At 39.6% G+C, this 21,717-nt stretch overlaps 3 protein-coding genes across 4 annotated transcripts; 1 reads left to right on the forward strand and 2 right to left on the reverse strand.

Moving 5' to 3' along the window:
• Positions 1-207: 207 nt before the first annotated feature.
• On the reverse strand, positions 208-6,165 carry LOC135622818 (protein ADP-ribosyltransferase PARP3-like). 2 transcript variants are annotated; one of them, XM_065125017.1, is made up of 18 exons: positions 4,455-6,161; positions 3,852-4,156; positions 3,566-3,761; positions 3,369-3,479; positions 3,223-3,280; positions 3,082-3,151; positions 2,787-2,961; positions 2,573-2,706; positions 2,250-2,487; positions 2,023-2,150; positions 1,856-1,932; positions 1,616-1,776; positions 1,318-1,527; positions 1,143-1,245; positions 980-1,062; positions 762-905; positions 506-688; positions 208-417 (listed from the first exon to the last, which is right to left on the reverse strand). In XM_065125017.1, exons 1-18 carry the CDS (start codon positions 4,458-4,460, stop codon positions 352-354), a joined length of 2,448 nt encoding a protein of 815 aa, XP_064981089.1. In that variant the 5' UTR covers positions 4,461-6,161; the 3' UTR covers positions 208-351. The 2 variants fall into 2 exon arrangements, with proteins under 2 accessions (XP_064981089.1, XP_064981090.1); XM_065125018.1 differs by lacking the exon at positions 208-417 and having other exon boundaries at positions 547-688; positions 762-880; positions 4,455-6,165.
• A 526-nt stretch (positions 6,166-6,691) lies between these two features.
• LOC135622819 (uncharacterized) lies at positions 6,692-14,977 on the forward strand. The gene is made up of 14 exons (XM_065125021.1): positions 6,692-7,067; positions 8,529-8,640; positions 9,128-9,240; positions 10,414-10,536; positions 10,637-10,809; positions 11,110-11,185; positions 11,349-11,435; positions 12,476-12,556; positions 12,631-12,663; positions 12,819-12,872; positions 13,074-13,115; positions 14,176-14,254; positions 14,346-14,416; positions 14,550-14,977. Exons 1-14 carry the CDS (start codon positions 6,888-6,890, stop codon positions 14,667-14,669), a joined length of 1,344 nt encoding a protein of 447 aa, XP_064981093.1. The 5' UTR covers positions 6,692-6,887; the 3' UTR covers positions 14,670-14,977.
• A 2,332-nt stretch (positions 14,978-17,309) lies between these two features.
• LOC135621924 (stress-response A/B barrel domain-containing protein At5g22580-like) lies at positions 17,310-17,928 on the reverse strand. Its single transcript, XM_065123552.1, has 2 exons — positions 17,771-17,928; positions 17,310-17,668 (listed from the first exon to the last, which is right to left on the reverse strand). Exons 1-2 carry the CDS (start codon positions 17,887-17,889, stop codon positions 17,470-17,472), a joined length of 318 nt encoding a protein of 105 aa, XP_064979624.1. The 5' UTR covers positions 17,890-17,928; the 3' UTR covers positions 17,310-17,469.
• Between the last annotated feature and the right edge of the window lie 3,789 nt (positions 17,929-21,717).

Below are 21,717 nucleotides of genomic sequence, written 5' to 3' on the forward strand. Positions count from 1 at the left end.
ATGTCCGACATTGGCCGACAGGCTGCTCTCATGTAGCTGTGTGAAACGAGATTTAACAGTGTGTTATTGAATCTGTAGCCCTATCTTTCCAAGTCGAGTTTCTCGATGCATTCTACTTGCAGTCGTCCATTTCTCACCATTGCTGTCGGTCGATGGTCTCGCCATTACATTCTACCAAGCATAGCCATAAATCTAGTACACCGTACCTGAAGTAAGCATCCGTTCAGAAGCAAGCAAGCGTTACACCTGCTCCGCAGCGTATTCACATTCAAAGTTCTTACAGAACAGGTTCTCTACAAAACAGGAAAAAGATTCCCTCACAAAGGACCCCCGCAACAGGTCTCCTCATGATCATTCCTCACCCATCACCACGTTCTGCTCCTCGTACTTCACGGCAACCACGAATCGCATGCACACCTGCACGTCACCGCACGAGATTTGAGCAAACCCCGTCGAGAACTTACGCTGCTCGGCAACTAAAGCCGAAGTAGACAAACATCATCACCTGTCTCGGATCGTAAACAGCGTACTCGTTATACTCGAGCGGCCTATCGGTGTGCTCGGACGCAACTAAACGTCCGCAAGGCACCTTCACGTCGTCCACCCACTTGAAGTGCTGCGACCCATCGGGCTTCTTCCTGCCGAGTCCTTTTACGCTTACCTTCTCCTCCTCCAGTTCCTTCGTGTCCTGCTACCCACAGACGAATCAGTTCATTGTGCGGATAGCTTGCAGCAGAAACCCAAGAAAGACTCATTCTTACATCTGGTGCAGTAGACATCTCAGTTATCTGCTCTCCCAGGGAAACCACGGCCAAGAGCAAGAACCCATCTGGCCTGTCAACTGCGGTGAATCCGTATCTAGCGGCCTCAGCCGATGCATCTGAGCAAACAATCGCTTTTCCAAACTGAGAAATTAAAGAACAAGAATATGATACCGATCCCACCATTTGCCGATCATGAAGTCGTAGTCTCCGCTTACCATGTATCCAGGCGCTGGTATTTGACATACTGATGGGAGCAGTCCTTTCTGTAAATGCCTAATCAAACTAGAACTCCTCGTTCCTGCGATCGTAAATGGAAAACGATTAATCTCGTCGATTGCTCCCTTTCCGTAATCAGACGTGGATCGGACTGCAACATACCACACCACAACAAGATCTTGTTTGGCAGCTTCTTCACTTCCTCGTACGAAGGACCAGCGCCCGATTCGACGGCAAATATGTTCTCCACGGATACACCGTACGTCTGCAAGAAAGATTGAATCTTCAGCGTGAGATCCTCGACGAAAGCTTTCGAGAAATCACAAGAGTTGCTAACCACGTCTCCAACTTTGATGGGCTCGTATGTGGTCTCGAGGTACTTGAGGATCATCTTGTGGTCGTCTGATTCCTTGTCCAGAGGTGCCACAGAGCAGCCGAGTCTGCCGTAGCGATCGGAAAGTGGGTCGTCGACGGTCGCACCAGACATGTCGCCGACGAGGCGGGACGCAACGTTGATGTCCCTTATGCACTCCAGTCCTGCAGCCACCTGCAAGTTTCAGCAGGCAAGCCGTGTTAATCGATGTCGCTCGTCCACAGCGTTCCCCGAGACAACACAGGCGTTCGTGTTCATTTACGTGAACCGTGAGTTCCTGGAAATTCTTCATGATGAACGGCCGGACGGAGTGCATGAGCGTGAACCACTTGTTGGTGAAGTCCAGCCACAGGACATTGGCCTTGTCGCTCGAATCAGGTGCTTTCTTGATGTCCTCTCTGAAATTGAGCAGCTCCTCCTCACCTGAGAGCAATAGATTCTTGATCGGATGATCGGATATTGTAGAAGCAGTAGACATAGAAGAGTCGGATGGCTAACTCACATCTTTCTAGATGCAGATCGGTGACCATTCCCACGGGTAGGTCTGGACAATCATATCCCATTTCCATCATTGCATATCTATTCAATACATGCTTGTGAGCGGGAAGGCAGAGATTTTGATGCATGGAGTTCGCATTCTGTTCTACAGAATCCAGCAGCATGACCTACCTGTAGATCTCCTGGCTGCACAAGACCTTCATAAACTTCGCCACCAGTGGCTCCAGCTTACAGTGAGCAGCTGCAACACCCAGCTGCCGAGCACTCAATCCCCCGTGTCTCACATCAATACCATCGTCCTGCAACACGAATGATCTTGACTGGCATATATTTGCGGAAATAATTTGATTTGGACACCAACAAATCGTCGCAAAAAGAAGCTCAAGTATTAACCTCACCATGTCGATAGGATAGAACTTGAGAGGCATTTTCTGGAACTTCTTCTCCCTCTCCCATGTCTCAAACTCGTTCCCTGTGACCTCTTTGAAGAGGCGAACAAACTCTTTCAGCGCATCATCCACGTTGTTCCACTCCTCGACCCTCTCATCTGCCTTGGGGTCGTCTCCTACTCGGCCCTTCTTATAGTACAGATGCACGTTTTTCTCAGGAACCTGAATCAGCTGCAAGACGCAATATCTGCAAGAAGATGCATGGACAGAGAATATCATATGATCCGAAACACACGAGCTTCCAGTAAATCATGTGCAAGGTCGAGATATACTCGTTGATTCCCCTCCCCAGATCACAAAGGGAGAACGCACAGTTGTATAAGATTCCATCCTTCTCAAATATGAACCCTCCTTGCTCCTGCAACATGCTATCCTTGTAGACACACCTCTTTCCATACAGCTTGAGCTGCCAAAACCAGTTGGAATCCCCCTTGGCGGTGAGATCATTTTCTCAGTCCAAACGAAGAAGAAACAAGAACAGCTTACTTCTGCCGTCAAAGATTCGAGAGCTTCTTCGTTCGGGTCCATTTTGTCCCATGGAATTCCCCTTCCCTCGGGGATAAGATCAGAGACGACGTCGTAGGCATCGAGGGGCTGCGCCTGCTGCTTCTGGATGCTATCTATCAACCAGTTTTCACTCACCACAGCAATGTTCCTTTCCCTGTTTTGATGTTTCACCACGAAACAGAGTAAAAGATAATAATATATCTAAAGTTCAAGTTTTGACTTGAAAGTAAACAATAGAATCAAGTCGACGAGTGTGATTCGTCGATGAGTATACATTGCCTCCGCCACTCTGGATGAACCTCCTCTTTCACGTTCCGCAGGGGACACAACCAAGCAATTGGCACCTGTCAAGGCAAGACTACCAAGTTCACAACCATCTTTTTGCAGAGGAGAGAAGGAAGAAGTCCCTACATACCAATAATGTTATTAGAGACCTTTCCGCCATGCTTCTCAATTTCCTCCCTCCATGTTTGCTACACCAGTCAATTCAGAAGTTGGTCGCCGGGGAGCAGAATGTAGGATACGTAGGAACTCAAAGATAGAGAGAAAAAGAGACGTTACATGTGTTCGAGACAGACGACCGGAGAGGGAGATCACCAATCCAGCAAAAGGCTTATTCGACGAAGTCAACTCCCGGCGAGGGTAGATTCTCGATTCTTGTTTCTTGATCCACTGCGATGAGACGAACCCAACAGGTCATGTTTCTCGTGCGTACAAGTGGGAAGAGGAGAATGATGCGAGTAGAGAGACTATATCACCTCCTTAACCGTCTCATCTCCAATCCCCTCGGGGATCATCAACGGCTGATCTCTCCTCCGCGCGTCGGTGGTGGTGTATATACAGGTGCTCCATTCGCTGTAAGCCCCTCTGCATAGGTAGTTGCTCCCGCTGCAATCCACCTGGTTACGGCAGACCGGGCATTTCTCCAAGGGCCCATAGAACATCATATCTTGGCTGTGGCAGAACGACGGAAGCAGGAGGGTTAGAATGAATACATAGCTCAAGACATCAGAATGCTCGAGTAGTATTAGGATGCAGAACTACCATCGAGGGACGACTGCATCATCAGAACCAGAAGGGTCTTGCTCGTTAGCTTCCAGTATCCTGCGCATCTCGTTTATCGACAGATGCTGCCTCGTAGCCTTGCAGAACTCCTCAAACTCGACAGCAACGTCTACTGCAGGTTTGCCGTTTGCATCTCGATTCTCCCCCTCGACCTTCGCCTTCTTATTTTTAGATGCCTGCTGCTGTTCACCATCTCGCCCTCCGTTCTCCGCCTTCTGTTTCCCTTTCCCGATCTTGCCTTCCTCCTCGGCGGAACTGCGTGTATGGGACCTTGTCTCATGAACCTGTGCATGAGTCCTCGATTAACATCCATTGTATTATTCCAGTTGTACACGACAGTCGAAAAGTAACTGCGACATGGTTAGGGAAACAAGAAGAGAAGGTGCCGTTCATATATTTTCGGTCATTAATCGCATTCGCCACCGAGTAGCTGCTGTAGAAATTGAATTATAGTACCAGTTCATGGCTTCCCAATACAAAACACGGTAGGTGCACTCTCCTAAAAACGAAACAAAGAGAAACCTCGACAAAGTCCATTCTCGATCCACCATCACAAAACATGTACAAGGAGAAACGACACACCTTCATGTTGTCTCCGGCAAACACCACTCCAAAATTACCCTCTTCGAAACAACGCTTGGCAAGCGGCAACGTTATCCGCGGCTATAAATAAGAACATCCTCGTCCGAGACACCTGTTATGCCGTTCGTGTCTGTCCCCGTCCCGGACGAACAAGTGTATCGCCTGCGGCCATATCCTGACACGGGGCCGCTGAGTGTTCCACGGACGGTGGCCAGCGGTCACGGGCGCCCGACACGGTAGATGGTCAGGATTTACCGCCTCGAGTAAAGAGACGGACGATGAGCGGTGCACAATTCGCAGCGGATAGTGTTGGAGATATCCGTCAGAATGGTGTTAAACCTTTTGCCTTGTCCTCTCATCATCATAATCCCTCTACATACCAATCAATTACCGCCCTCATATCCAATCCTTTTGAGGCCTTGGGCCATGAGGAAGAGCCGCATGCACCCCGCCCAAGGCACCGCTCGACAAGGGCAGTTCAGCTGGCGATCCTTTCGGGGCTTTTGGTTGATAGCGTCACCGAGGCATTCAGGAGAGCAGCGGATAGCATGGCAGAGGACGACAGTGGCTTTCTCCAGGAAGAGGAAGATCCAAAATGGTACAGGATCACGCTTAAGCAGGGTCCCAAATATCGCAAACCACGAGTGCAGGAAAGTCCCTACCTACCTCTCCTCAATCTCAAACGACGAACTAAGAAATCCAAAATTGATCTTAACCTAGCCTCGTCGGCTGACACCCTGATACCGGATCTGCTATTACATCCTCCGCACAGTGTTCCGTTCTCTGTTTGCGTTACTGCTTTCTTCCTGTTCCACTCCTTGATCGAGCAACTTTTACTGGAGAATTTTATGTAGTAATATGGTGGATACTACAAGAGAACACAATAAGAAACTTAGACATAATCCTCCGCATGACCGTCTGCTCGCTTACGAGTACAACACTAATTGCTCGCGCCCGCACCACCGGTCGCCAGTCCCCTCTCTCCCCTCTCCTTTAGCATCATTCCGGTGCCACGCCACTGTGCATGGGACGCAAGGTGTTACCTTCTCCTCATCTTGCGCGCTATAAGCAGTCCCTCCACTACCCCCACCACCCCCATACTCTTCCCGTCTTTTCTTGACCAGTAGGTGGTACTCACACTGCTACTATTCTTATCTCCACGTATCAGATAAAGCTCCGCCATGTCCCCTCTTGTTAGGTGCTGTTCGTGCTATATGGAATCTTCATGCGCCTGCAGTGCCTTTTAATGTTTGCAGCACTGTTGATTTAACGGCATCTTTATAGACTCTCTGCTTCAATTTTTATGGTAGAAACTCGTCTTTCCTTGCTCTAAACTGGCATTACATATGTTTTCCTGCAGACGAGTCATGGAGAGGCTCAACACCTTGCTGTTTTGGCAGAACTGCTGCGTGATGAAGGAGACTGAGAGGCTGTGTAAGAAGGCACAGCTCTTGAACCAGCGGAACCATGCACTCCTGCCTCAATTGAAACAGAAGACCACACTGTTCATTTAGATCTGACTTAGAATGGAAGGAAACAAGGAAAAAGATTAATTAATTATTGAAATTATTTTTTTTACTAAAATAGTAGGAGCTTTGTTTTAGGAAAAAAAAAATCAAATTAGAGATATTTTGTGGGGAAGAAAAATCAAAAATAGATATTTTTTGCCTTCCAAGTTTCCTCCCAAAACTGTCCCCAAATGTCAGATTTATGAGAGTGCGATATGAATGAACTCTTAAGGTCAATTACTGTAAGATGGCCACCTGTATGGCAGCCTTGAATGCAGATTGGACTTGATTGACGGTGATGGCATCTCTATGCAACTTTCTAATTTTCAATACCCCACAATTAATTATTATATGTAAAATGCATCGGGTGAGTATTTTTGGTACCGAATCTATTCCATTAGCTTGAACCGACCTAAGATAAATCGGATTCGAGTTCAGACACGTAAGTAGATTCAAATATCGTGCAAATTGTGATCACCTATGATCGCCACCAACCCTGCTCGCGGCGGCGCGTCGTCATCATCAATTCGATCGACACCCCCGGAGCACGAGCGACCACGCGTGCGAGGGTCACCGTCCAGCGTCTGCCACGCGATCGCTCGTGGCTGGTATCGCCCCGCATAGGTGCGGGCTGCCAACTTGTCATGCTTAGTCATCCCTAAAACGAGTTCTGAGCGGTGTGGCAGTCCCTCCGCGGAGGCCACATCAACCCGGGCCGATCTGGTAACATCCATCCTCGGCTCGAAGTGAAAAATCTGTATCATCAGCGCCAACCACCAGCCGTCTCCGAGCAAGAAAGAAGCCGCTAAGCGTCAAATGGGCCATCCTTACCTTTGACGCTTCTTGCGCGGAGTAGTACAAAGAGAAGCAAAAGGAACAGAAAGGAGGAGAGTAGCAGACGAGAGGAGAGGAGGGTTAATTGATAATGGCGGTGAGTGATGTCAGGATCTTGAGGCCGTTGGTTCACTTGTTGGTGCCGTTGTTTATCCATTGGATCGCCGAGGAGATGACGGTGTCTGTGCTGGTGGATGTCACCACCGGAGCCCTCTGCCCCGGCGAGAGGTCCTGTGCCGAGGCCATCTACATCACCGGCCTCCAACAGACGGTGACTTCTCTTATGTCCATCATTTTTGTTCTTCCGAATCCGGGCTTTAATTTTTACTGTAGTTGTAGTCGCCGGGCATATTCGCCCTTCGATTTTCCCAGGTCTCTTGAGTAGCTGTTTTTGGGGTTAGATCTTTGATGTCCCTGAAAACGGGATGGATAGCTTCATGAGTTAATTTTCCTGTGAGTTAGCTATGTTGGGATTAGCTTCCTGCGGTAAATGATGTTTTATGTTTATACTACAGACTTGGATCAAGAAGTGACTTGATTAGACGACACTCGTAATTGTGTTACTTTTTTTCGTATCGTTTTAAATTTGATTTGTTTATAGTTGTATTCAAAGTTGACCGAATAAAAAAATACGGGCTTGTTGTAAGTTGATGAATTATTTGGTTAATATATAGTCTGCTTTCAAGAATCAAGATTTCACATTCTTATTTGTTAAACTCATACAGTGCCTCTTTAATTGATGTGCTTTTCATAAATAATCTGATAATTTATATGTTGCCAGCACCACTTGTGTGAATCTTTAGAGCATTGTTCCACTTGGATTGGCAATGGATTATTCCCATGTCTGTAGTTTTATTTTAAAGAAAAAACTAATATCCTTCTGTTAGTATCACATTAGTTTACAGACAAGATGCTCTTACCTGTACTTGAATGAATTCTCTAACCATCGGGGGATGTGTCAATAGTCACTTCCCATCTCTGTAGTTACAATGATAACCTTGACATTGGCAAAACAAAATGTCGTTAGTCAGACTCTTTCCTTTTTTTGATAGGTTGTCACAACAAATTTTGGTTGTCCAACATGTTAGGGGTTTAGGGCCAACCTGAGTCTAACAATTACAAATTAGCAAAAGGTTAAGTGGTTAAGGCCAAAGGTATGGGAAGCCTTGTGGCTTCTTCATCAGAAATTACAATTAGAAATCTGAAACAGATCACAAAAAATGAGATCCTCATTCTGCTCTTGATTATTACACTTCACAATGGCAAGCAGAAGGAATCGATTTATACTCCAAAGTTGTATATTCCTTGCAAATCAACCTGTGGCAGTAGAAAATCCATTTTCGACTTGCATAATTTTCTGTAGGGAATAGGATCATTTAACCTCCCTGTTAGACTTATGAGCATTGCTTCATAGCTATGTACTTCCAGTAGGATTATGGAATTAAATTAATTTGAACTTATTGAACTGTCTGATACAACTTAGATGGCCTCCTGGAGTTGGTCTTATATCAGTACATAAACAAATGTTTGCTATTGGATGTTCATTGGAGTTTTCGTTCTTATTTCTTTCTCATCTTTTTGAATCTAAAAATATAAAATGAAGCTTGGTATTTGATATATCCATGATTCTCAGATAAATTCTGAGGAGATTAGTTGAAACTTCTAAGATCAAACATCAAAGGCGGTTGATATCTTGTTGGGCTTGATTTTAAATTCTTCAATGCCCTTGTAGGTTGTTGGAGTATTTAAAATGGTGGTGCTTCCTATTTTGGGCCAGCTAGCGGATGAATATGGGCGTAAACCGCTGCTTCTCATTACTATTTCTACATCTATAGTCCCATTTGGTATGAATCTTCTGTAATCCTTCCTAGACATATAATTCAGGCGATCACTATAAATCACTTAGTTATGTTGTTGAGCATGGTCTATTAGTGTACAACATAGTGTCAAAAAGATTTTCCTTTTGCTTTATATTTTCAGTCAGTGTAGACTGAAAATAAGCACATCTCATGGCATCCAAGATAAATAAGTGTCAAAAAGATTTTCCTTTTCCTTAATGGTCTATTAATGATCATAAACGTATCCAAGATAAATGAAGAAGCATAATTATACTATCAGTGAGTACAGTACTTGAAGTTATTAGATATTTCATTTGACATTTCATGGCATTGTTGTATTGATGCCTAAACTAACTTAATTTGTTATGTTAACTCTCACATATTTTTTTAACCTTTTCATTTTCCAATTAGTCAATATTTTTCATCAAGTAGAATTTTGGTAAATCTCTTTCCCTTTTATTTCTCAATATTCACTTTGTACTTGTAATTGCAGCCATACTTGCTTGGGATGATTCCAGGGCAGCTGTCTATTGGTATTTTGTACTTCGCACAATATCATATATCATAAGTCAAGGAAGCATATTATGCATATCAATTGCTTATGCGGTTAGAGGTTCTCCTGCTTTGGTTTTTTTTTTTCCTTTTATATGCAAATAGAGTAGACTGATAATATGTTTTCTGTTGGTGTTCAGTTTTATGACTGTCTTATCTTAATTCTGCTAATTTATGATAGATTATCTTTCACAACACTTAAATTCTATTCCATGCATGTCTAATAATAACTTCTTAGATATTTAATATGTGATCCAACAATGAAGTTTTGTGGTAATGAAGAGGATAGACTAGCAACATAGTAATGGGATACTAATTCGCTTTTGAACAATATTTCAAGTAAGCACTCATTTTAAAATTTTAGTGGAGCCACCACTAGAGGTTAGCAACGTCTCTGCTAGAGTGTCAAAGGTGAATCCGGCTTCTGACTTAAGCCATTGCTGGAGGCCATTGATGCCTTTGGTAAAGTCTCAAAAGTTTTGTCAAGTTACATGCAGTAGCCTTGTAACTTCCTATGCACTAGCTTCCTTCTTATATGGGCCACTAACCCTTTTGAATATATCATTAATAAAGTCCTCACTACAACTTTTATCTGGCAATACTGTGTCTCATTTTGCCACATCCATCAGTGCAATTCAAGTGCTTATCTGCTCATGCAAAACCCTGGGGCTGTACTACTTCATAGCAAAGTTGACAATTGAAAATTTCCCCGGTTTCTTCAGAATACTCTTCCAACAAATAGAAACCATACTGTAAGACACCTATTGAAATAAGAATATCTATATATCTGAATATACAAAGGTCTATCCTACATGTGTGTTGCCAAATCCATTTCACACGCAAGGGATAGTTAAAATCTTTTAAATTGTATATCCCAGTTTATTATGTCCTCTTCAGTTTCATTCACTAGATCCCTTCCATATTCCTGTGTAGATTATCTAACTTTCTAACATCAACTATTAAGTGTGTTAAGAGTGTTTTCACTTAAAATGTTGGTACATATATAACTATCCTATCTATCAACAATCTTTCTTGTTAGCTCTTTCTTGAGAAAAAAGTTCTTGTTACTAAACATAAAGAATTATATAACTATCTCCTGTTGAGCCTCATATTAAAAGCTTTGAGTTGGCGAACATATACATAGATTCCTATATGAATCTCAAGTGTCATATACATGCACATATTCCTGCCCATGCTACGGATTGATCCATTCAGAAATTCAACTAGGCTGATGTAATTGAGGTCAGAAAGAGATCTGCTGCATTTGGATGGATTACTGGACTTTTCTCTGCTGCACATGTACTGGGAAATATCCTGGCTCGCTTTCTACCTGAAGGGTGGATATTTGAGGCATGTTCTTGATCATATTTATAAGCCTTCACTTTCTTTTTTCAGCATTGAAACTTTGTTTACCATCATTTGTCATTCTATTATTTGATATCATGTATAGGTGTCAATATGTTTGTTGGTTTGTTCCACACTGTACTTGAAAATATTTCTGGTCGAGACGGTCATGGTGTCTCCAAGACAAAGTGAAAACAGATCGTGTTCATCCATTGTTCTCAAAGTCTTCGTGGAACGTTGGTATTCGATGAAAGATAATATTTTTGTTATTAATAGTAGGTAATTATTTTGATCATTTAACCTTTTATTTGAAGTATGTGTATTCAATTTTTGTAACTTTCCTCTATGCTGCACCTATTACAGTGTCCGAGTACAGGTCACATTCTTATCATTAATTTACAGGAACTGATCATTCATTTGTCTGTTAGTATTTAGTAATAACATTGCTCAATTTGGACTCCCTGACAACAATTTTAGTGTGTCCAGCAGCTTAAATTTTAATCTGTTTTCATGGATACATCCATGGAATATGATGATTGTTATCTCTTACTAACTAGTCTTCTTGTATATAATATGTAGTGCAACTCTCAAGTGCATCTCATCCATTTCCTTCTTCTATGAGTTGGGGATGTCTGGCATAAGCAGTGTTTTACTGGTATAGTTCTTTCATTGTCCTCCAGTAATATTTGTTTAGCTTTTTGTGAAAGTTTACTTTTGTTTACATCCTTGTCTTCTAAATTCTTTCACTAGATATTCTCATGTTCTAGATCTATTATCACATATGAACAAGTGGGTTCTTACATAAATTTTTTCTGCAGTACTATTTGAAGTCAGCTTTTGGTTTCAACAAAAACCAGTTCTCGGAAATTCTACTGATGGTTAGCTTTGGGTCTATATTTTCCCAGGTGCCACAATGGCTTTTGTTTGTACCACTTCATTCTTAATCTGCTATTTGTCTCTATCAGTTCTTTTCCTTTCTTTGTTAGTGAAGCATCAAATATAACTTTTAGATGTAGAAAGAACTTTCTCATGCTGGAAACTGTATTTACTATCTTCAATGACTTGTCATCCTCTGAATTAGATATTTCAAGTGATTGGACTAGTACCAGACAGGTAACTTGGCCTATATATGTAAAATTATGTGTATATATTCATGAAAATGAGTTATACTAATAAATTTATTTATATTGTCATTCAATAAAAAAGAATCAACATCAATTTGTCTTTTGCAGATAGAAGTTCTCCACTATAGGAACATCTCCATCACCATAAAAATGTACTTCTTGAGTATAGCTGGTTGTAATTTACAGTTCATCAAACAAGTTTTGGCTGTGTATAACATAATGTTTTCTGAACCAGCAAACATCTTATGTATTTTACCCAACTCTAAAACTGTCTACGTTACAGAGAAATTTAAAGAGAGTTACTAAAAAACAAAATTTGGTAGATCTTTCAATTACTTAATTTTCACAGAGTCACTATTCAGCTAGACCGGGTTTGAGATTCTCTTTCTGATCCACTTGCTTCTGATAATAATTCTCCATCATTTGTTGTAAATCTTCGCATTAATTAGAGATATCTTCTGGTCAGATGGTAGACATATTACAACATCCTTTGCCTTGCATTTTATAATCATTGCACATACTCTAGAGGAGCTAATTTTTTGTTTTAATTAGTTAACAGGATGTTATATTATATTTGTGCTGCATATATGCATTGGCTATTTCGGCATGATCAATGAATTCTTTATCATATGTTATGCATCGATTTTATTTTCAAGTGATTGATGTGTTCAATGCCAAAACGATTTATTTGTGATAGGTTGCAAGTTCCTGAAAACATTTCCTACTGAGTCAGCTACTAATGCAACCAGACGTAATCATGTATTAATTTATCATTTTTTATGTTGTGCTTGAAGTTGCTGATTTGACTCTTTTGTTTGTAGATCTTGGTTCTTCCACTTATCAATCCTCTTATGGGAGAAAAGGGTGTACTTCTAATTGCTTTGGGTGCTTCAATTGCTTATGTTAGTCTTAATCTTCTTCGAACTTTTGGAATTTGTTTTAGTTTACATATTCCTAATGTATCTTTCTCTTACAGGGTATGCTTTATGGCTTGGCATGGGCGCCTTGGGTATGATTTTTATCCATACTTTATGTTGAGTTATGTGTCCTTTATCAGTTTTTGTTACACAGCCAAATACCACTCAAGCAGAGAACTATTTAGCAGATGAAGTGATTTGCATGTTGTTTAAGATATCTCTAGCTCTGATTACATAACTTCTACAGGTTCCTTATCTTAGTGCTTCATTTGGAGTCATCTATGTCCTTGTTAAACCATCGGTAAGCATCTCGACTTTCAGAAAATTTGTTTCTGTAATTTGTCTTACTGAAATGTTAAATATACATAGAACTTTACATTTAATGACTATACCTTTAGATTTGTTAATTAAATTTATTTGTAAAAATTGTTTTTCTTCACTGCTTGGATAGTTTTATATTTGTGACCTTATACATTCTAAGCTAAGATATCATCATTGGCAGACATACGCCATCATCTCAAAAGCAGCTATTTCAAGTGATCAGGTATATTGCTAAAACTTTGGTTTTTAAGTAAATATTCTAACAATATTGCAAAATGCAAATGTCTGTTCATAAGGAAATGCCAAATAAATTTATCAACTGGTTTCTTTGCCAAGTACTGAAAATTTTTATATCATGGAGTTCCTTTATGTGAAATAGGTGCATGGTTAGGTAGATATTCCAAAGCAAAAGAAAAGTTGTGCTCATTCAACTTATAGATCTAACATCAATCTAATTAGCTTTTTACATAACAAAAAATCTGTTTAATATGAGGCTTTCTCATTTATAAAAAAAAAAGAAAATTCTTTTTCAATTCTTAGCAACTATACTATACAAGGTTCACAAGGTAAGGAACAGAATCCAGATCACAGTTCGCCAAATTTTGCCCAATTAGTTAGGAATTAGCTGAATTGTCAGGATCAGTCAGAAGTGTCAGTTGGTAACAGCAGGGCTCAGTCAGTTTGGACTGGCATCAGTAGATTTCAGCCAATTTCTGGTCAGGCCTGATGAGACTCTGAAAAACTGGGAGAGGATCAGGATCAAACTTGGTCAACGGTGATCAAGGTTAGCTGATCTAAGAATTACAGGGCTAGCGTCTTTCTTGCCCAGTTTGTTGTTCCCAAATTGTTTAAAAGTAATTTTTATTATTGATTTTTAAATAATTTAAACCAGGTAGTTAATCACGTAAAATCCCAAGGGAGCTGGCCTACACACCCCTTTGGAGAGAGGACAAAGAAAGTTGGAAGCTATGTTCGGGGGTGTTAATTGGGCTTACCCATCTATGTTGTTATATGCCAAACCATAACATCCGGTATTACTTGCAAAAACAATTATAGAATAAACATTAATTGTTTACCGAGTGATACCGGTTGTGTCCATTAGTTTGATAAGTATTTGAAACCATGATTTAAGCTATGACCTGTTGGCAAATTCATTGTGAATGGAACACTCCATCTCTTTGTATGAGAAATAAAGCTATACGTTTGATTGGGAACAAAAGGACTGCCTGCAGTCCAAGTATTTAGTTGTCCATGATTGAGTGCGGAATTTGGTTCATTTACAGGGGAAGGCACAAGGACTTATTGCAGGTGTGCAGTCAGTTGCAAGCTTTCTATCACCTCTTGTAATGAGTCCACTAACATGTAAGTAGAGTATTTCTCTCAGATTTGTAAGACTGCAGAGTTGCATTTCTAACATCTAACATTTTTATCTCTGCAAAATTTTCGAATTCAGCTCTGTTCATTTCGGGCAAGGCCCCTTTTAATTGCAAAGGTTTCAGCATTCTGGTTGCCTCAGTTTCTTTGGTATGTTGTATCTCCCTTTGCTGCACACACATTTCCACTTGTAATTCCACAGATTCAACATCCCAACAGAAATTTCAGGTATGCACCGACACTGTAGACTTGCATTCTGATCTAAAGTTGCATTTGTATGTAGATCATCTCATTGGCCCATGCTTGTCTGCTTAACTCGGAGAATCCAGATAAACCACCTGAACATGAGACTAGCCAGTGCGGGGATGAAACTGTAGAAGCACCTCTTCTGGCACAGTCTTAATTTCCTCGAGTTGTGCAGTTTGCCTTTTGCTATCACTTGAATCTCAGCAAAGCAAGTCATCAGTTTAAAGGATTCTTTTATTCTATCAAGAGTGGAGAAGAGTTTTACGCATGTGAAACGCAAAAGGATCTGCACGCTGGGTGATGTTCCGAGTGGCACCAAATTGACCTGTGTAAAATTAGTCAAAGCATAGTAATATACTGTACATATTAATGTAGACTATTGAGGTTTTGCCTGGTTCTGTAATGTAGAGAAGGTGGACATTTTCACTTCTATTTGAATAATATTATTATCATGTTTTAGATTCATTTTATAGGTCATTAAAGATCTCATGATGATCAATTTGATTTTGTCTTATATGAGATCATATAACGTGACATCACATACCATTTATGGGAGATTAAGTGCAGAGATAGAAATTTTACTCCACTGATATATCAAGGACAGATAACCTTAATATCTTATAAACAATAGGATAAAGAAAATTGGATGGAAAACATGGGAAACAATTTTGAGAATAAAGTATATGAAAATATCGTACAAATCGACGAGAACTGAATTGGACCAAAATATAATTATAAACTTGGACCGGCCACAATCTAAGGGCAAAAGATCTTTCTTAAATCAAACGAGTGATCTATGGTTACTGTGAGAAAGTGAAAATATCTGGGTTTTTTATCCAGTATTTTTTTTGAAAATAAATATTTTTTAGAAACTATCGTTTACAACATATAAGACGCTCAAAGATTGAAACTATCGACAAAGACTTTTTAGTAAATTATCCTTTACAATATGACTGGCCATAAAGAACTTTCCATATCATGTATAACATCATGCCATCAGAAACAGAAAAAGAAAGGAGCATTGTAAGTCAAGAGAAATAGACAACTTTGACGTTAGCCTTTAACTTATCTCTTGTCTGTTCATTCGACATGGAGATCAGTCTCCAGCAGCCATAAGCCAACTTTTGACGACTCGAGAGGCCACGAAGGGACTTTCCCTGTCGTGTGTTCCCTTCTGTTGGTGGTCAGAAGCAACAAACGAGGAGACCCATCAATCTATCGAACACCAACCGGCCCGTCCATCTCGAGCCTCGGAAAGATGCGGCACAAAAATGCAAGTGAATCGTTGAAGTAGATAAAAAGGTCGCAGCACATGTTTTTCTTGAGGAGAGACGCACAATTTGTTTTGTGGGTGGAAATAGAAGTCATGAATGAAATGCTATCCAGCCCTCATCCACAAATAGAGTAGTCCTTTCTAGTCTATTTCAATATTAATTATCAGATTTGATAGGATAATTAAATTAATAAATTCATCGAGCTTGAATCATTGATCTTTAATATTTATTTAAAAAAACAAAAGAAAAATAGAGATCCACCAAACTCTTCAGCTTCAATGGACAAAATGAAAACTAGTACTGTACATTTCTTCCCATCCTTCTCATACGTGCAGCGTTATCAAAAGATACAAAGAAGAATGAATACATCAACGACTCATTGATCATTTTGAATAGGACATGTAGCGGCGTTCCACAGTCTTTCCAAATCTAACTCGTCCCTATCCTTGCGAAGTCTTCTTTGGAAAACGTTATGATGCCTCTCGAATCTGTTGTGCATGCCTTTCACAAACAACACGGTACCTTTACAACTCCACCTCTTTGGAAGAAAAGAAGAGCCAGAAATAAATGGTTCTAATCTTCCCATTCTGGATTAGAAGACTTGCAATGCTACGAGCATCGACATACTCTTAATCATTTCTACTACTGAGTTATATTGTGAACTGAGCATGTGTAGAAATATTTTTTATTACTTTGATTTCTTTAGTGATCACACAATTATCGGAAAGAGAATAAGCTAACACATTAGGTTACGAAATATTGATTTTCTATAGAACTCCAAGAAGAAAGGTAAGAAGATAGTAAAAGTAACGACGAGTACTTCCGATCTACGATATAATTTTTTAAAAATAATGAAGAAATCAATCATAGCTTATAAACGAGAAGTTGAAAGTTCTCTTTGAAGAGAAGGCTAATCATAAAGTCTATAAACCGTTTCACTTTTGGTATCATTAAAATAATATTTTTAATTCTAACCATTAATTGATGGTGAGAGAATAAGTAAATCTCACTCATAATATGCATGAAATCATGGAAATGCTTTTCAACAAAGCATCAAGTTCATGTATTATCATACATTTTATTGATTGCATAAGAAAAACAATCATGCGTATGATTGTTGAACAACCAACGGTACAAAGTTCTACTTATAAGATTCATTTACTTGAGTTGATGTAATTTGACATGTGACATATACCATCTCGAGTCTGAAGAGTAATTTAACATGTTTTGCACGTGCCAATGACATATAGCACATTCTCCGCATGCGGCTAAGTCTCAATATGGCCCCTATTCAGTTCTATAACTCGTATTTGTACACCATTGACGAATCCATTTGGATCTCAGTATGAACCCTCATCTGCCCATTGGAAGCATAAGAAATATATTGGATACGATTTATCTTTAGTTATTAGATCCATAGTGCATAGTTATACATGTAATATCTGATTTCAACTTCAATGACTTCAAACTATTACAGGATTTAATTAATCCTCGCATGATCATATGTTTTGGTAAAAGCAATATTATACGACAATGGTAGGTTTTATTTTGTATTAACTTTACGGTTTACTACATAACTTCATCGTTATCAATACGTAGCCTTTGACACACGGCAGAGACAACAATAATACTCGAGACAACGTAGACATATGCTTGCGAACTAATCATGGCATAGTTATGGCTTCAAGCACTAATCTTGTTGGTGACCACCGGGAAATCGATGGCCAGGATCTTGTCAATGGCTGCACGGAATGCCTTCCCGAATGCCACATGGCTGGGGTGCTTTATGTAGGTGGCAAGGTCTTCGGCACTCCCGAAGGTCAAGAGGAACGCATGAGTGAAGCCTTGGCCGAGCCTCTCGTCCTTGAGCACGTCCTCTCCCCTGAAGAATTGTCAGGTACCGATGTGATAAACGATGCATGCAACTCCTAACTAAGACACACATAGCACAGACGAGGAATGCATTTATGGATGAGTTCCTTACCATTCAAAGGATTTGACGACGTCTATCTCCGAGACGAGCTTCTGCAAACCTTGCAGCAGCTCTTCCACCGCCGCCTCGTCCTTGAACTTGGCCAGAACGAGATGCCTAATGCTCCCCATATGTTATTGTGTTCTATGGATACTTGGAGCGAGGGATGGGGAAGACTGGGAGGATGGCAGTGGTATTTATAAGCAAGGAGAGGGCTATAGGGATCACCGTGGAAGGTCGCTGGCCACAGCTTCCGGAATTTCCCTCGTGCCTTCCGACTACAAGCTGGTGGGGATGCGTTGGTACGAAGAGCAGGAGACTTTGAGAAGCCAGAAAGCGGGCGATGTTGAATAAAGGAGCCAATCATGCTTCTCATAATAATGCCTGCAGCTACAATATGGATTGTAGCGGTGCCATTACCGACTATTCTGCCTGACAGAGGGGGCCGACGCTCACTGTGTGTCTGCTGCTGCTGCCTTTTATCCATTCAACACGATAGACATATCTTTTTCCTATATTTTACTATAAAAAAAGGAATTAAGAGAGTCGAATAATCAATAATTTAATAGTTTCAATTTTAAATTATATCTCATATGTGCTAATGTTAACCGATTTTTTCAGATAAAAAAGAGGTGAGGGGATTTTTGAACCCAATTCTAAGGTAAGATAATTGATATAGAAAAAAAAAAAAGATAAGAGTGATGGATGATTCTAAGAAGAATTTATTTTCTTTTTCTGTGGAAGATACCTTCAAAAAATTGTGGATTCCTTTTCATAAGAAAGATGTAAAGGGTCTCTCCATAACCATCCTTTCCTAACAAAAATAAATATCAAAATTTGTTTTCCAAAAAATTGAGATGATAAATATATGCCATCACACAGTAAATCTCATTATTCTATACTCGAGAAAACGAAATAGCTTTCGAATATAAAGAGTTACAATAGCAATGTATACTCGGATATCAGAAATGGCCACAAAAACACATTGGCAATGTATAACACGTGTAGTGTGGATATGATATTTTCTAAGTGCATTTGCCGTGGACAAGTGAAAAAGGAGCCCTCAAGCCTGAATTCTTTAATGTCCTCCAACATAAATAAATTAGAAAGCAAGCGATGCAGATCATAAGCTAGTAAAGAACGAGATCCATTTATGCCAAACATGAAAGGCCATAGAAGTTGTCTTGTATGAAGTAAGTTTATATTATCTCTTAGAAGTGTCATGATGCAAACCCTACCTAATCCCACTATAGAATCTTTAGTTAAAGGCTACATATTTATATTATCTCTTACTTTTTCTTTCTCTCTCTATGCCATGATTCATCCTCAATCGCTAAAAGTCACTATCTACACATCAAAAGGGACGAAGAAATAAAAAGAAAACTTTGAAGTTCTAATAAAATAAATCAAAAGCCACCATTATCTCAGCTTCTATATCAATAATTTTCTGTCTATTCGAATTACGGCAATGAGTGGTGACGAAGGGATCTTCATATCACGTGCAAACATTGTGTGATCGGGAAAAAGTGAGCCATGGAGTTCTGATAAAAGGACAGCTTCGACATCTTCATCGACACGGAGATCAGTTTCCGGAAGCGTATCCTATCGTTTACTATATGAGTGGCCACGGAGGGACTTCCCTTCTCATGCGTCTCTTTCGATCGGTGGTCACCACCGGCATTAGGTATAGAAGCCGACGACGAAGAGGCCGATCTCCCATAACAGCCATGCCGGCCATACGTGAAGTCAAAACAGGTCCGGCATGCACCACAAAAAGGGACTAATTGACCGAAGTAGACGAAGTTTTCACTCCACGTTTTAATTGACCGGAAGCTCTCAATGATGCCACTGTAGTAATCATGTACTACACTTTGTGCGACTACGTAGTCTACTGTCTCATGCCAATAAATGGAAGAGAGAGAATCAAAGTATTATTAATGGTGTTACTCAAATGTTTACGTGTGCATGTAGCGTAAGAATATCTATTGAATAAATTAAAAATCTTAGAGATGTGTTTAGTTCTGAGATTGATAATTATTTTGAGATTTTTGAAATGGGTGTCCTAGAAGAATAAAAAAATTCTAATATGAGAATTAATCCTCCTATAGTAATCAACTATTCTATAAATATTATATGTATCTTTAGTTTGATAAGGGAATCGGGGTTTGACTATTCTATAAATATTATATGTATCTTTAGTTTTGATGGGGGAGAGATGCGAGGAGTATTTGGGTGCCTCTCTAAGAGAAAATAATAAGTAAAATTTTCATGATTTGTGAAGTGTAAAAAGGGATTATGCTTAAATGCGACAATTTAAAGTAAGTCTTGTAATTGATATGAATAATTTGATCTTTTTCATAGATAAGGAGTTATCGAGTAATATTAATTTTTTTTTAAAAGAGTTTATGATTCCTCGTGAAGAGAGAAAACTATAGTAATCATGGTTTGGCTATTCTATAAATATTATATGTATTTTTAGTTTTGATGGGAGAGAGATATGAGGAATATTTGGGTGCTCTCGAGTTTCATCCTAAAATGTTTAGAGAGGGTAAGAGAAAATATATAAGTAAAATTTTTATGATTTATGAAACGTAAAAAGGGATTATGCCAAAGTGTGATAATTTAAAGTAAGTCTTTCATACAGCGAATAATTTGATCTTTTTCGTAAACATAGATAAGGAGTTATGGAGAAATATTAAATCTTTTTTTAAAGAGTTTATGATTCACAATTGTATCAAAGAAAGGAAAAGGAAAGCATTGAAGTTTTGACGAGCAGACACAAGATTGATATCAACTTTTAGATTTTTGTAGGCTGTTCATTGGACATGGAAATCAGTATTAGACTCACACTCTTTGACAGGCCACGAAGGGAGAGTTGTCGTATGTATCAACTTTCCTTATCATACAGAAAAAGAAGAAGAACAAGAAGAAGAAGAAACTAATAACCCTATCAACAGTAGACAGCTGCATTCTCGTGTCAGAAGTCAAATAGATATGGACACCAAAGAGATACCGAATATATTTGACTTGCCTCGAGTCGAGGCAAGTCGCTCTCCACGTTTTCCACAAGCTTAAACCCAATAAATTTGACTTAAATTGACGTAATCAAGTTCTACAAATTTCATTAGATGACAAATAGATATCAACGCGATCATACGAAATCGTGAGTAATTTGCTTTCGGTGGGTATCATATGATGTTACTCGATCTTAACTTTTTTTTCTTCGTGAAACTAAATAAGCTTATTAGTATTCCAATAAGTCAAGTATTTGTTTTGGATGGGCCCAACATGATTTTACCTTATGATATTGATAAGGGATAATTTGGTCACTCGATTATTGATGCGACCAATAGGCTCGCGAGGAATTATCCGTTTTAGACGATGGGGGTGTTAGGCTGACAGCTCATATTCAGCCCAAGGTGGGCTTTATTAACCCATAGCTCACCCCCTCTTAACTTAATTCTAATTTATATTAGGGAGGGTGTGATGGTTATAAAAAGAGGTAGAAAAAGGTTGCAACGAGGTAGTGCAAAACCCACAACTATGACAGATGATGAGTAGAAGAAGAGGTTAGATCAAAAAATAGTTAGGTTTATTCGACGGTGGCTTGATGATAGTGTCTTTCACCATATTTCTACTGAAAGTTCCGCATATTCTCATTGGAAAAAATTGAAAGGTCTCTATGAAAGAAAAATAGCTGGTAACAAAGCTTTTTTGATCAGAAAACTTATGAACCTAAAATATAGAGAAGGTGCTTCTATTGCTGAGCATTTGAATGAAATGCAGAGTATTACTAATCAAATATCATCTATGAAAATATCTCTTGATGATGAATTATAAGCATTGTTACTTCTCAATTTATTACCAGAAAGTTGGGAGACACTAGTGGTTTTCCTTAGTAATTCTACGCCAGATGGTGTTGTCACCATGAGTCAAGTAACAAGCAGTTTGTTGAATGA

The sequence above is a fragment of the Musa acuminata genome, chromosome BXJ2-9, assembly GCF_036884655.1.
Source record: "Musa acuminata AAA Group cultivar baxijiao chromosome BXJ2-9, Cavendish_Baxijiao_AAA, whole genome shotgun sequence".
NCBI lineage: Eukaryota > Viridiplantae > Streptophyta > Magnoliopsida > Zingiberales > Musaceae > Musa > Musa acuminata.